This window comes from Coenobita brevimanus, chromosome 90 (assembly GCF_032717465.1).
Source record: "Coenobita brevimanus isolate Jiangsu-jjx chromosome 90, ASM3271746v2, whole genome shotgun sequence".
In the NCBI taxonomy this organism is placed as follows: domain Eukaryota; kingdom Metazoa; phylum Arthropoda; class Malacostraca; order Decapoda; family Coenobitidae; genus Coenobita; species Coenobita brevimanus.
This window is the reverse complement of record NC_137043.1, coordinates 24230931-24244479: the sequence shown is the minus strand read 5'-3', so window position 1 is coordinate 24244479 and position 13549 is coordinate 24230931. Positions and strand designations below refer to the sequence as shown.

Genomic DNA, 13549 nt, shown 5'->3' with positions numbered 1-13549 from the left:
TGTACTGGGGGGAGGAGGTTGGTGGCGGCCATATGCAAGTGTGCTCCACCAAAAGTCACCCCAAAGTTGGATACAATCGTATGGAAATACCACCAGGAAAAGATGATAAATGAAAAAGAGGTGCTGGCAGCGAAGGGGTTAATCCTGCCACTTCACTACCGGGATTATAGCTGACCTGTTTTCATCTGACACAGATACGCAGCCTCATTCAGTTCAGTTGATGGACAAGTGTGGTCAGATTGGAAGGTAGATTTTACCTAGAAACCAAAGAGACTCATTCCCACCTCATGACCAAGAGTCATCGAAATTAACAGAAACCACTGCTTCATATTCAAGTTGTACGAGTGGCCTAATTCCCTTAGATGAAAACAAATCAATCAGTGTTTACTACATTCTTGCTCCTTCAGACGATTTCATTCAACATAAAGGAAACTTTTCGTCTTAGAGAGGTGAACGAAGGGTCTCTCCAACACCCTCGGTTCGAATACTGTATTCTAAACAGAATAAAATCGTATGGAGGTATCACGATTAAAGAAAACAAAAAACGTCCTCGGCATGAAAGGGTTCAGCAGTTATTTTAAGACATCACACTGAAGATAAAAGCGTTCACCCTCAAAACTGAGTTAAAAAGAAAAAAAACTGAGTTGTCAATCGTTTAATCTCACCCCCCCCCCATTTTTTTAACGTTTATTCCTCCTCCTTTAACATATATTTCATCTCCCCTTTGTAAACATTACTTTCATCCCCATCCATTCCAATTTTTGACATTTGCATCACTCCTTTCTCTTCTGTTTTTAACATTCATTTCGTCCGCTATTTTAATATTCACTTACACTTTTTAACATCATTTCATTCCCCCTTTTATACATTTATTTCTTTCCATTTTTTTTTATTTTTAACATTCATTTCATCCTTTTCTTATATATTTAACATTCATTTCAGGCACTTTTCTTTTCCTCTTTCTGAAACTCGATCATTTCAAACAGCAAATGGAAGACCTTGCCTAGTGTAGCTTCAGTCCGGCGAGGTGTTTTTTTTTTTTTTTCTTTTTTTCTAACAGACGCTTAAATCAAGCTCAGGAGACGCTGTTAGAACTGGCTGGGTTAACAGACCTTTTACCTTAACTTGGCCCAGATTTTCGTCTTTTTTGCAGCTTATTTCACGTAGCCAATGACAAAATAAGAAATACTGTGGCTCAGCATCCTTGCCACAGCACTTCTTCGTGATTAGCAACACATCCTGCTATTATTCTAGTGTTAAAAGTCAATATTCAGGATGGTAAGATGGTAATTTTAGGCCAAGTTAGAGTGAAAAGGGTATAGTGTTATGTATTCCTTAGCTAGTGGAGGTCTTGTCGTCTGATGGGAAACGATATGTGATAGAAAAATACAGTACGCCATGAGACTGAAGGTGTGGAACAGCGAAGTGGAAGACAGGACGAAGAAGAAACTGGAAGAAGTGAAGGTAATGACAGTCAAAAAAAGGAGAGAGGTCAGTAAGTATGAGAAAAAAGAAGATGAAGAAGAAGAGGCAAGTGAAAATGCGAAAAATAAAAAGAAACTTGGATATTTGTACTGTACGTATATTAAACCTAGATGGCAAGATGCTTATCAGTATACTAGTGATTGCATATTTAGTACCCTGCTTTGAGATTTGATTGATTGATTGAGAGAGAGAGAGAGAGAGAGAGAGAGAGAGAGAGAGAGAGAGAGAGAGAGAGAGAGAGAGAGTCTAGAGGTGTTGTATGAGTAATAAAGAAGTGTGGGCAAGAAAAGTGTGACTGAGTAAGGAGGCCAGTAAGTGTGTGTGTGTGTGTGTGTGTGTGTGTGTGTGTGTGCCTGTTATTAAGAGAAGTGTATTAAGTGTAAGAGGAGTGCGTAGTTGTAAGTGTGAGCAAGAACACATATGAGTGTAACAAAGAAGGGTAAAAGTGTGACAGTGATGGGTAAGAGTGTGAGAGTGACGGGTAAGAGTGAGGGTAATGGGTGTGAGTATAAGGCAAGTGTGTCCATCTGAGTAACAAGAGTGGTGGTGTAGGTGGTGTGGGTTCAGAGGCACTCCTGGTGTGGGGGTCCCTGGTACATGGCACAAACTTGGCTCTTGAGGTCCAGCAGGGAAGACCGTAGCTGCACACTGTCGTAATGCTGAGGACACAACAACACTGCATTATTATCTGGTACATCTTTTTAACATTCTCCACGCGGCTATCAAAAACATCAGCATATTGCATAGAGCAGACCAAAAGACAGCTAAAAATCTCAGTACGTAAGAATGATGTAAAGACTGGTGCAAAAACAAACATATAATTACATGTACCATTAAATTACTACAGAGTACTTGATGATCACAATGTACAATACTTACATTTATTATTAATTGCTCAAGTTTTTCTTTCTTTCAGACTGTGATGTTTAAATGAGCAATAAATGATCTACATAACAAAAAATACATGTACAGAAAATGTATACCTACCTTTGCACCAACCCTTATCCGCTATAGCAAGTTTGTTCTATCCTGACAGAGATCCCTAGCCTCTTTTAGTTTTGATAACGACCATGTGTAGTCAGGTTGGAGGGTCGATATTATTAGTCAGTGTGAATGCACCGCTGACAGAAATTTCCATCTCCTTTTAGCCGATTTACCTGTTATTCGTTGACAAAACAACTTAATACTATATCCATTGAACATTTGCTTAATATGTCTTCATAACTAAAACCATATTTTACTACCCATCCCCTACGGAGAGGCAGCTGGGTCTTGTCAGGTAAGAGTAAACCTGCTGTAGTAACTAAAACGATATATTCCTGACGCACAGCTAAGGCTCATCGAATTTCATGCAACCACAACTTGGTATTCACATGATGGGACTGTCCCAGCTCCGTCAGGTAAACAGAAAATAGACTATAGTTACCCCGTCAATAGTAATGGTGGGTATGAAGTAGACGCGTGGCTTGAGAGAGGCAGTCTTAATCCCGTTCTGGTACAGCAGTGCCGCCCCCTGACGACTGCTGGCACACTCACGAAGAGGCGCCCACTCTATGCCGACCTCTTCACTGCACTGTGACACATTAAATATACAAATTAATAACGGCCATACCACGTTGAGTACACCGTTTCCCGTCCAATCAGCGAAGTTAAGCAACGTTGGGTCTGGTTAGTACTTGGATGGGTGACCGCCTGGGAACACCAGATGCTGTTGGCATAACGTTCTCCCTACGTGTCAAGTGGGGTTGGTGGAGGATTAGTGCCCCTCCCTGTAAAAACAATTAACTCTAAGCCCTTGGCCACCCCGTTTGGGATACATGGCGTCTGGCAATGAATGAATGAATATATATATAAATATATTCCATTGGAGCCCAGTGTCCGGAATATTGGACAGAACTGGGATTTTTTAAGTCTTTATAAAGTAGGGAACCCCCTGGTAGGGACCTATGAGCTTCGCGACCATGAGCCAATAGGAGGGGGGTGGTACGCTTAGTACCCACCCAGCGTCATGCCTCGCCCAGCACCCCTGGGATCCGATGGGATATATATATATATATATATATATATATACACACACACACACACACACAAGCAGTATAAACACAGTCTGTACCTGTAGAATTACATATGCATACATACAAGTACAATGAAATATATACAGTACGGTATGCACAGCTGCGAAATGTCATAGGATTGAGTTCTTAAGAATTACTAGGGTGTGGCATACAGATATAAATAATCGTATATATACATAAAAAATATACACAAACATACGTCCAGTAGAAACACATTCTGTAAACGTGGAATTACATATGCTCCCCCTGTACGTACAGCACCTGTTGTTCGGTGTACTGAGGGTAGGCCTACCGCTTTGACAATATACTGTACAGTCCACCAACTGGACCTGTGCTGATGTTCAGGGAAGCAGCAATATACGAGTACATTATCACCCTATCAACCTACCTGCTGGTCAGCGTAATAAACCTAAGTTATTCCATGTCAAGTTAATCAACCCAAACCTAACCTAGCCTAATCCATCTTAACCTAATCAACCCCAACCTAACCTAACCTAACTTAACCTCATCCAACCTATCGTAGCTTAACTTAACCAGACTAAACCCAGCCGTATTTAACGTAAGGTAACTGCCATACCTGCTGTCCTGTGTATGCAGGGTACCGCTTGGCCATCATACAGTGCAGAAGCTGGACCTGTGTGTTGATGGGCAGGGAGGCCGTAGCACACGTCATCACTTTGTTGCCATGGCACTCGTCCGGCCCGTGCTGACACACGAACGAGTAGTCACTGTCGCCTGTGGGGGTCGCCTGGCGGGGGAGAAGGAGCAGGGTGGTTAACTCTCTCAGGCTCCTGTGACCCGCTCTTAGCTGAGTAAAATCGCCTGCCGTTAGCTAGAATAGAATACTAGAGCTGCCTGAACCATGCGATGATTAACGGCTATAGTATTTACTTTCTCAGGCTTCTGCGACTCAGCTGAACAAAATCGTCTAGTTGTTATAGAATACCATGATTGTCTCGAACCGTGAGAGGGCTACTGAGGAGGGAAGGTTGGGGTCGTCCGGGGGAGTATGAGGAGTGATTACTTAGGAGGGAAGCGACTAAACAGGAGAATAACTGAGTGATGCTGGCGTGCGGTAGATGTCGTTAATGAGGAGGGAAGGGGAATAAGTGAGGAAGGCTAGTGTCGTGAAAGGGGTCGTTATTGAGAAGGAAAAAAGCAACGTGTGAAAGGGGGTCGTATTGAGGAAGGAAAGAACAGTCTGGCAAGAGAAAGAGTAGTCGTCGTCGCCTGTGGGGGAGGTTGGTTAGAGGGAGGGGATGGGAATTGAAGAGGGAAGGATGTATAGCCTACGTGAAGAAAGAAAACGATAAAGCGAAAGGAAAGCAGCGGACGTTAACAAGGTGTGAGAGAAAGAGGGAAGTGGTTTTGAGGATTCTGTAGCTTGAGTCCTTCATACACAAACACTGACAATCAGTTAGGAAGAACTCAGAGTAGAATATTCTCACTTCTCTTGTCCGTTCTATTAAGATAAAGGTAGAGCACAACTGGGAATTAGTCTTAAGTTTGAGAATCCGCTGGTGTATAGTGACATAGCAGGTCTAGCACTCCTTATCATCAGCTTTCCATTCAGCTTTAGGACTACTGCCCCATCCGAATGTGATTCAACAGTTCGACACAAAGGAAATAAATTAATAAAGAAACATTTATACGGTGTTAGACTTTCAGACACTTCTTCCATGGTGAATTGTTTTGCATATCTCTTGTATGACTTTTGTATGTTCTGAATATGGAGATAATTTGCATAGTCTACCAGTGAATACAAAATAATGTGGTATAGGCCCATTTAAGCTAGTAAGTGAGAGGCGCAAAAGGAGCCTATGTATGCGACGAGTATAAATACCTAGAGGCCATATTATTAACAGTGAGAGGGCCTCCAATTTCAGTCATTTACTCAACAACCGTGACAGTCAGATGTGGTTAGTCTGCAAATCATGTTACACTTTCCACCCAACAGAGATGCAGAAATAACAGACACGTTTTGTGCTCATCATGGTTTTCACAAATGACAGGCAAAACCAGGAGGCTGCTTTTCCTTTCGTGTTCTCACTTTTAATAAAACGGGGCGAAGTCTTCCTCCCCGGGTATGCGTGATTGGGGGCGGAAGTGAGAGAGACAGGTGCTCAGTCTCGCCAGAGTGAGGTAAGAGAGGCTGGTAACATATGGTAACTATGATAGGCCATACTTTCACTCTCATCACACACACACACACACACACACACACACACACACACACACACATCCAATCCCATCACACAACACTCCACGCTCCATATACTTGACTAATCATGGGGGACAGAAGAAAATGACGTAGTATCTCCATTTTACCGCTATGTAACACTTTTCAGAACAATGTTAGACTTTCATACTGTGCTCTTGCTACCATGAGACGACTTTATTCATGCCAGAGAACACCTCGCAGAGTGAAGGGGTTAGGGTAAGCCTTCATTAATTCTTTAAGATTCAGTGACTTATTCTCAGCTGAATACAGTCTTCTGGCATTAACTGGAATCGAGTACTAATGCTGCCGTATCCTAATCAGTACTGGGATCAGTGGCGACAGTATTAACCCTCAAGTTCCTTGGACTCAATTTCAACTAAATATACTCGTCTTGTGTTAACCGGGATAGACTACTGGCATCGTTCCCACCATAAGAGGGTTAATTTCTTCAGTAAGATGGGAGGTATGAACACTGGACAAGGCTGGACGTCGCTTCGACTGGTGCGCCTGACCACTTGGCCACCGGGCGTTAGTCACGTTAATTTAATATCTTACCGTGTAACGGGCAGGTAAAAGAAGTTCTATATCCTTATAATATCTGATGGGTTATTTTTGGTGACTCATGATTCCGAAAACCAAGGCAACCCCAGACGCATTCCCGTCACCCTTCATGCCTTCCCCTCTAGCCTTAACTTCTGTCTATCCGGTCCCTTCTTCCCTTCCATCCCTCGGCCTGTCTCCTTCCTCCCTTGGTGTTTCCTTCCCCAGCTGTGGAAAGGCTGATGTAATCCCCTTTATTCTGTACTGGATTAACCTACTGAGCCTCCCGAAATGTGCGTGTGGAAAAAGCTAGCAAACTGGGTGTCAACTCTAACGTCTGCGTGCAAGTTATAAATACTGTACCATTAAAAGCAGAGTACAATTGTTATTAATGATGAAGCGCATAACCTGCATGGCCCATATTATTCAACACTACATCAGTTCACTACGCATATTAATTTCCTAAATGCTCTTGGAATCTGCGTTGGCCCCGTAGCTTTAAATGTGACGTGACACCTTCGCGTTCTCACTCTTCAGTCTGTTCGGTGATTGTGGTGTGACGGCGTGGGTAATGTTGCGTACGGTAGGATGTCATACCTCTCTCTCTCTCTCACACACACACACACACACACACACACACACACACACACACACACACACACACCTGGCTGACTCACCCAATAAAAACATCCACCAGCCTCATCCTCACCTCTCACACAACCAAATTCTCGCTAACATGACACACGAGGCCCCTAAAACAGCACCACCTATCAACCAGTCACTTGCGTTTCTCAGGTATTACGATTTTTCATTGCATATTACACTCTTTCATTCCTGTCACTTGATATGCCCAGTTCGAATGGACTGTTCTGAGGAAAATATATGAAGACTCCGCTATTTAGGCATGACTTTCCATTGCCACAGTTTTTGGGTAGCTTAATGCCACTGCTATTTCAACTGCCTCCCATAAGTTGTTTTTTTGTTCCCCCTTCCATAATCATTCCATGCCTCTTGCCCTCAATCTCTCTTTCGTTCCCTCCCTCTTCTTCCTTTCCTCATCGTTCCTCTCCTTTTCATTTCTTTTTCCTTCTTTCCAGTCTCGTTTTCTGCTCCACACCTTCCTTCCCGTCTCCTGTCTCATTCCTTTAATCTCTCATCCACTGTTCTCACATTTTTCCATCACCCCTTTCCTCCGTGCACTCTCTTCTCCCTCTTTCCTTCTCTTTCTTCTATTGCTTCCTGTCCTTACCCTTTCGTTCCCGCTCACACCCTTTCCTTCCGTTTTTTCCTTTCCTTTCCTCCTTCCCTCCCTTCTTTACCCCTTTGCTTTGTATTCTTTCCTTTCCTTACTCTTCCAGTCTCATTTTTAACCTTCCCCTCTCCTGTCCTCCCCCTCCCCTCCTCCTTTCAACCCCGCCCTGCCCACAAGCCTCCCCCCTCCTATATCTCATCCTCCTCCACCCCTTCCCTCCCTCACCCCTCCTTTACCCCCTTCACTGTCCTTTTCTTCTCCTCCCTCCCTCCCTCCCCTCATCCATTTTTCTCTCCCCTCCGCTGTCCTTCTCCCCCTCCCCCCTCCTTCGACCGTAATTTTACACCTCTCATTGTTTCAGCCTCGGTCTATTCTGATTTTTCTCATCTCTCTTTCTCTCTCTCTCTCTCAACCCCGCCCATCCCTCAAGGCCTCCCCCTACCCGACCTTGACAACACCGTTTGTTCGTCACTGTTACACCACCCTCCTCTTTAATTCATTCTTGTTTCCTCCACACCACTTCCTTGAGATAGCTTAATGGTGGAATAAAACAAGGAAGATATTGGTGTGAAATGGCCAACCGTTTCAGTACGGGGCACATTTGTTGTATTATATTCTTGCTACTACGAGTGTTAGTAGATTAGGAGAGAATTTGTTAAAGAGGAGGGGTTATACACAGACTTGATTAACCCCTTCGTTTCAAGATACCTCACCTGAACTGAATGACATCGAATGGTTGTAACAAGAGTATATTTTATCAAGACGTCACCTTTCTGAGAATAGTAAGTATGCACCGATGACGAGTGGTAAAATAACTGGAAAACAAACACGAGTAACCAGGGAACCCATACCTTCATCTCAGCTTCAAACACCGTATTTTCCTTGACGTGACAATTTTCACAACCATTCTTCCTAATCTACGTGTGTTTATTTTTGCATATGAGGCCTTACTATCCTCTTGTATGCTATTTATATTTTTCCAATGTAGACCTGGTTTGCATCAGTAACCTGCATGGGAATATGAGGGTGTAATGAGCCAAATAAGTTGCTTAGGAAGTGGTGTTACGAAATCTCCGAAGCGAAAGAGAAACAACCCCATATACTCGTATCATACCAGCAACCGTGGTCGAAATCAGCGAAGTTACAATCGTCTCTCGTAACTTGATTTGTTTCGAAGGACGGGTTAGGAAAGAAGTGTGCAGAATATTTCCAAGCTCCCCCCCCCATTTTTTTTTTTTTACAGAAGATGAACAGGGAAAGACAAAAAATTAATGTCTCTAATTAATCCTACAAAAAGGCAAATCTCAGAAACGGGCGGGAAAAATTGCCGAAAATTGTAGGAAGAACACGGAAAGGAGCACTGTGAGTCTTGCCCTGTTTCCAGTTCGTCCCGGAAAAAAGAAGTCAAAGTTTCGACAGCAGATCGATCGTAAATATGTGTGAGTATCCCATCCCTGGCTCCAAATGGCACAGACCCGGATATAGATGTTGTAGTTCCGGCTTGAGATATATGGCCGAATTTTAGAGGCTTCCCATGAACTTTTTCTACGTGATTTACTGTGCACATTGCATCAAAATATCCTCTTGTATGTTACTGGTGCTAATTATGTCCTTATTCAAATGTTATAAGTATCATATAAGTGACTGTGAAGGTGTAATATTCAAACTAAGTTGCTAAGAAAGAGGTGTTACGAAGCCTCCTATGCCACGTCCCAACAAGCATATTACCACCTGCTTCTCGTATCCCAGATTTTAATATGCAGGAAGAACAAGGGATAATGCATTCATAGTCTTTGCGCTCCTTTCCTGTCCTTCAAAAATAAGAATTACATCATGATAATTTTCCTCTCGTAACTAAGATTTTTTTTTTTGTTTTTTTTTCAAGAAAGACAAGAGACGTAGGAAACACAAACATGTTCCTATCTTCGTCCTTCATACAAAACACAAATTTGAGTCACGAGAGAAAGGTGTTCGTATATCTCTTAGTACTGCACATCCCCCACTTTCTTCACTACTTCATCTTCCATAATTTTTGTTTTCAGTGAGGTGACGGGTTTCATTTTTTTCTTGTCTTATTCTGATCTACAGCGACTTCACGAAATGGAAAGGTTAGATACGTTGTTCGTTAATCTCTTCAGTAAGAGTGGCTTTCCCAGAATTTAATAAAATCGTGTGGAATCAGCAGGAAAAGAATGAAAAATACGCATCTAAGTGTTGCTAATATCCCTCTTAGCAGCGTCAGGGAAAAGTAAGAATTCTGATACTAAGAGAATCCGGCTCTATCCAATTTCATTTGCAGCAAATGGTGAACCTATGCAAAAGTCAAATTAAATCGACTGGTAACTGAAAAGAGAATAAAAAATTTCGGGATTCGGATATTTAGTAAGAATAAAATGCCGTCAGTGCTTCAGATGTGTAGTCAATAACCGTAGGCTGTTCGATAGTACAATGCTTTAAAACGGTACATTTTATATTAGCCTCTCTATTAATGCCCTGTTTTATTACGGAACCTTTTTCTACGCTACAAAAAAGAATAAACAGACAAATGCCAGAATACTATATAGATCCGCACCTGCATACTGATCATACTGAAGGGAAAGGAAGTTATGTAAAGAACACCTTGATTTTTAGATGGTTTTGAGATTGCCACGGAAATACAGACGGACAAACATTACCTTACACCTCTCCCTAGCCTGTTTAACTCCTTCAGCACGATGACTTTTTTTTTTAAGTTCCTGCCGCCGCCTGATGGTTTTATTCAGTTCAGGAGAGGCGTCTTGTGCAGCGCTTAGTGGAGGATATAACGTACCCCTTCCAACGAACCGCTTATCCTGGTGTGAACAAATCGTCAAGAGATGGCAAGAAAAATATTTAATACTACCGTGCGTCACTGGATGTAAGGAGTGGTATGTTAACATGTTCGTATACGATAATTATGCCAACTACGTCATTACTGAAATTATCAAGAACATAATATGGGAACATTAAAGTGCAATATGCAAAATAAGTCCAGAGGTTCTTTAGATACTGGTGTGGAAATCCAAACAGACAGTCGGAATATAGCCCGTTACAATATTCTATCTCCCAAGGGAAATCAGTTAATACGCACAAAATTTTAAATATACGGCACCTTTTCCATCATCATCATCATCATCATCATCTTACCTGATTTTAGGATCAAAAACATAATATACCTCATGAGAATATAATTCACGTGCTTCAGTCCATATGAGACCAGAAACTATCTGTTGCTCGTATCAAAATATATAATAGGCCACACTTAGAACTATACCAATCCGCGTGACGTCGCTAACCTGCCTCACGTACAGTACTACGGCGGAGTGATAACTAAAATGGACCCACCCTGGCCTTGCCGTAGGGGATGAGCTCAAGGTCGATGATGTCCTGCAGCTGCTGCCACGCTGGGTACAGCTGGTCGGTGAAGAAGCGCATGGAATCAGGGCAGAGGGAGGAGAAGTACACCTCCACCTTCACCTTCCCGCCGTCCGCCCCTGACACCTGGTGACACAACGCACAAACTTAATGTAAATACTGGAAGCCGTGAGGAAAGATTTATGAAGAGTAAACAGGTGCGATGAATGAAGAAAAGAAAAGAGTACTAAATAGACCAAATGGGACTGACAAATATAGAGCAGAAAGGGTTAGTAATAAAGTAATGTACTGTATATACGATTGCGAAAGAGGAGTGATGAATAAGTCAGAAAGCTCTGATTAATAATGAGATGTTGAGACTGACAGGTATGATTAATGAAGAGGTAGAGCTGCTGTATAACAAGGATATGAAGCAATGACTAAAACATCATAACATATAGCTAACACTCATTGTGGCCAGTCTGAATACAGGTTGTTATAAAGCACATAACACACATCACCATAATTACATACACAATCTGCAAGTGTGCGAGACAGGCAACACACATAGACTGATGCAACATAAAAACGAGCGAGGATAATTTGGCAAGATATTAACAAGCACGTATTTAGAGGGGAGGTGGGGGACGTACGCCCTCCCTATTTTCGGCAGACCCATAATGGCATAAAGGAATAATGTTATTTACCCAAACAGGCACTAAATATTATCTAAAGATTATAACGGAATCAGTTCAATGAAAAAGTGGATTAGGTAAAAGAAAGTAAAATACAAGTGAATATCAGTGTTTAAATGGATTAAATGTTAACTCTACTAGGAATCCACCCCCCCTTCTTTTCCATAATGCTGGATCCAGCCCTGATAAACACCTTCAAAGAACGTCTTTTATATGTTATTCTTCCTCTCGCCAGGCGCCTTTATTCAGCTCAGGAGACTTGGCGAACTACAGGAGTTCGAGACAGTTGATTAACCCCATCACTACCAGGGTGTTCTCCCAGGCTGAGCGACATACAGTATGGTAGAAGCAAGCATAAAAACGACGTCATTGGGGTAAAGAGGTTAAGGCAAAATATACAGCATAAGTTAAAAAAGCAACTGCCTCACCAGACGTAAAGCTCCTCTAGTTATCCAGCTAGAATGACGTGTTGAATCACCATCACAAAATTCGTCGCTACTTGCCGGAACGGACATGCCGGTTGAAAGTCAGATTTTTATTTATTTATTATTTTTTTTTTTTTAGCACACGACAAAAAGAGGAAGAGAAAGAAGGATACCCTCTGACGCTGGTGGAGGAATGTTTGATGCCAGATTATAATGCCAGCAGGGAGAGGGAGTGAACTTTTGCCCACCAAGATGTAGGATAGAGAGGCCCAGGGTTTGAATCCGCACTAGTTAAGAACACAGGGGGTTAGACTGGTTCTGACTGAGGATGTCTGGTGGGCAGGGAACAGGAGTCATGCCATCAAGGTCCTGGGTTGGCCTGAGAGAGAGAGAGAGAGAGAGAGAGAGAGAGAGAGAGAGAGAGAGAGAGAGAGAGAGAGAGAGAGAGGAGTCTTCTAATTGGGCGCTGGAAAAAATTACCGATAATGCCTGAAAATTTGTAAGTGGAGTGAAAGTGATGAAAATTATGATGGTTGTGATAACGGCGGTGCGAGAGGGTTGATGATGATGGTTGTGACGAGTGGTGGTGATAGTGGTGGTGAGAGATGGTGGTGATGGATTTTGGTGGTGACTGATGGTGTGATGATGATGGTGATGGGTGATGATGGCTGTGAGGAAAATAGTGGTGATGAGAGTGGTGGTGAGTGATGATGGCTGTGGAAAAAATAGTGGAGGTTGTGGTGGTGATAGTGGTGGTGGAAGAAATTGTGGTGATGTGGAGGCGGATGTTATAACGTTAGATAAATGTTTAAATTGTTTGAGTCTCTCTCTCTCTCTCCGGCCTTTAACTCATCCCTTTTACCTGCATTGTTTTCTGTTTTTTTTTTTTCCTCATTGCTAAGTCCTGTCCTACTACAGTTATCCTCTTTTGTGATCTTTTCTTCTTATTCTCCCTCCTTCCGTAATTCCTTCACTCTATCCATCCCTTCTTTCTTCTTCCCCCTTCCCTCCTCGTCGCAGCCTCCCTCTTTACCTACCTACCTCCCTATTTACGCACCTTGCCTGCCTCGCTGCCTACCCGCGTGTCTACTTACCTACCTACCTACCTACCCTCCAACCTGCCTGCCTCCCTCTCTCTCTACCTGCTACCTCCCTCTTGCTTTCCTTCACTACCCTCCTTCATTCTTTTGTCTGTGTCTTCTTCCTTTCCTTTTTCCCTTCCATACTCCGGTCGTCCCTCGCCCATTTTTTTTTTCTTTTCTCCCTCCTTTCTCTCCATTATTCCTCCCTGCTTCATTCTCTCTCTCTCTCTCTCTCTCTCTCTCTCTCTCTCTCCCTCCCCCCCTCTCTCTCTCTCTCTCTCTCTCTCTCCTTCCTTAAGTCCTTTCCTTACTCCTGTCCATCCTTTCCTTTGTTCCTTTTCCGCTCTCCCTCCTTCATTACGTCCTTTCCTTCCTCGCTTATCCTCGGTCCCTTCTTCCCTC

The 13549-nt window shown here is 42.9% G+C and overlaps 1 protein-coding gene and 1 non-coding gene across 2 annotated transcripts in view; one reads left to right on the top strand and one right to left on the bottom strand.

The window, feature by feature from the left end:
• Nucleotides 1–2048: 2048 nt before the first annotated feature.
• Nucleotides 2049–13549, bottom strand: part of LOC145411575 (uncharacterized) — an 89863-nt gene continuing 78362 nt past the window's right edge. Inside the window, exons 7-10 of the mRNA XM_080281584.1 lie at nucleotides 10937–11092; nucleotides 4138–4308; nucleotides 2912–3058; nucleotides 2049–2144 (exon numbers count right to left, since the gene is read on the bottom strand). Coding sequence (XP_080137710.1) covers nucleotides 2049–2144; nucleotides 2912–3058; nucleotides 4138–4308; nucleotides 10937–11092 — 570 coding nt within the window. The remainder of the gene's footprint in view (nucleotides 2145–2911; nucleotides 3059–4137; nucleotides 4309–10936; nucleotides 11093–13549) is intronic.
• LOC145411784 (5S ribosomal RNA) lies at nucleotides 3084–3202 on the top strand. Its single transcript, XR_013899485.1, has one exon. It is a non-coding gene; the product is annotated as a 5S ribosomal RNA (ribosomal RNA).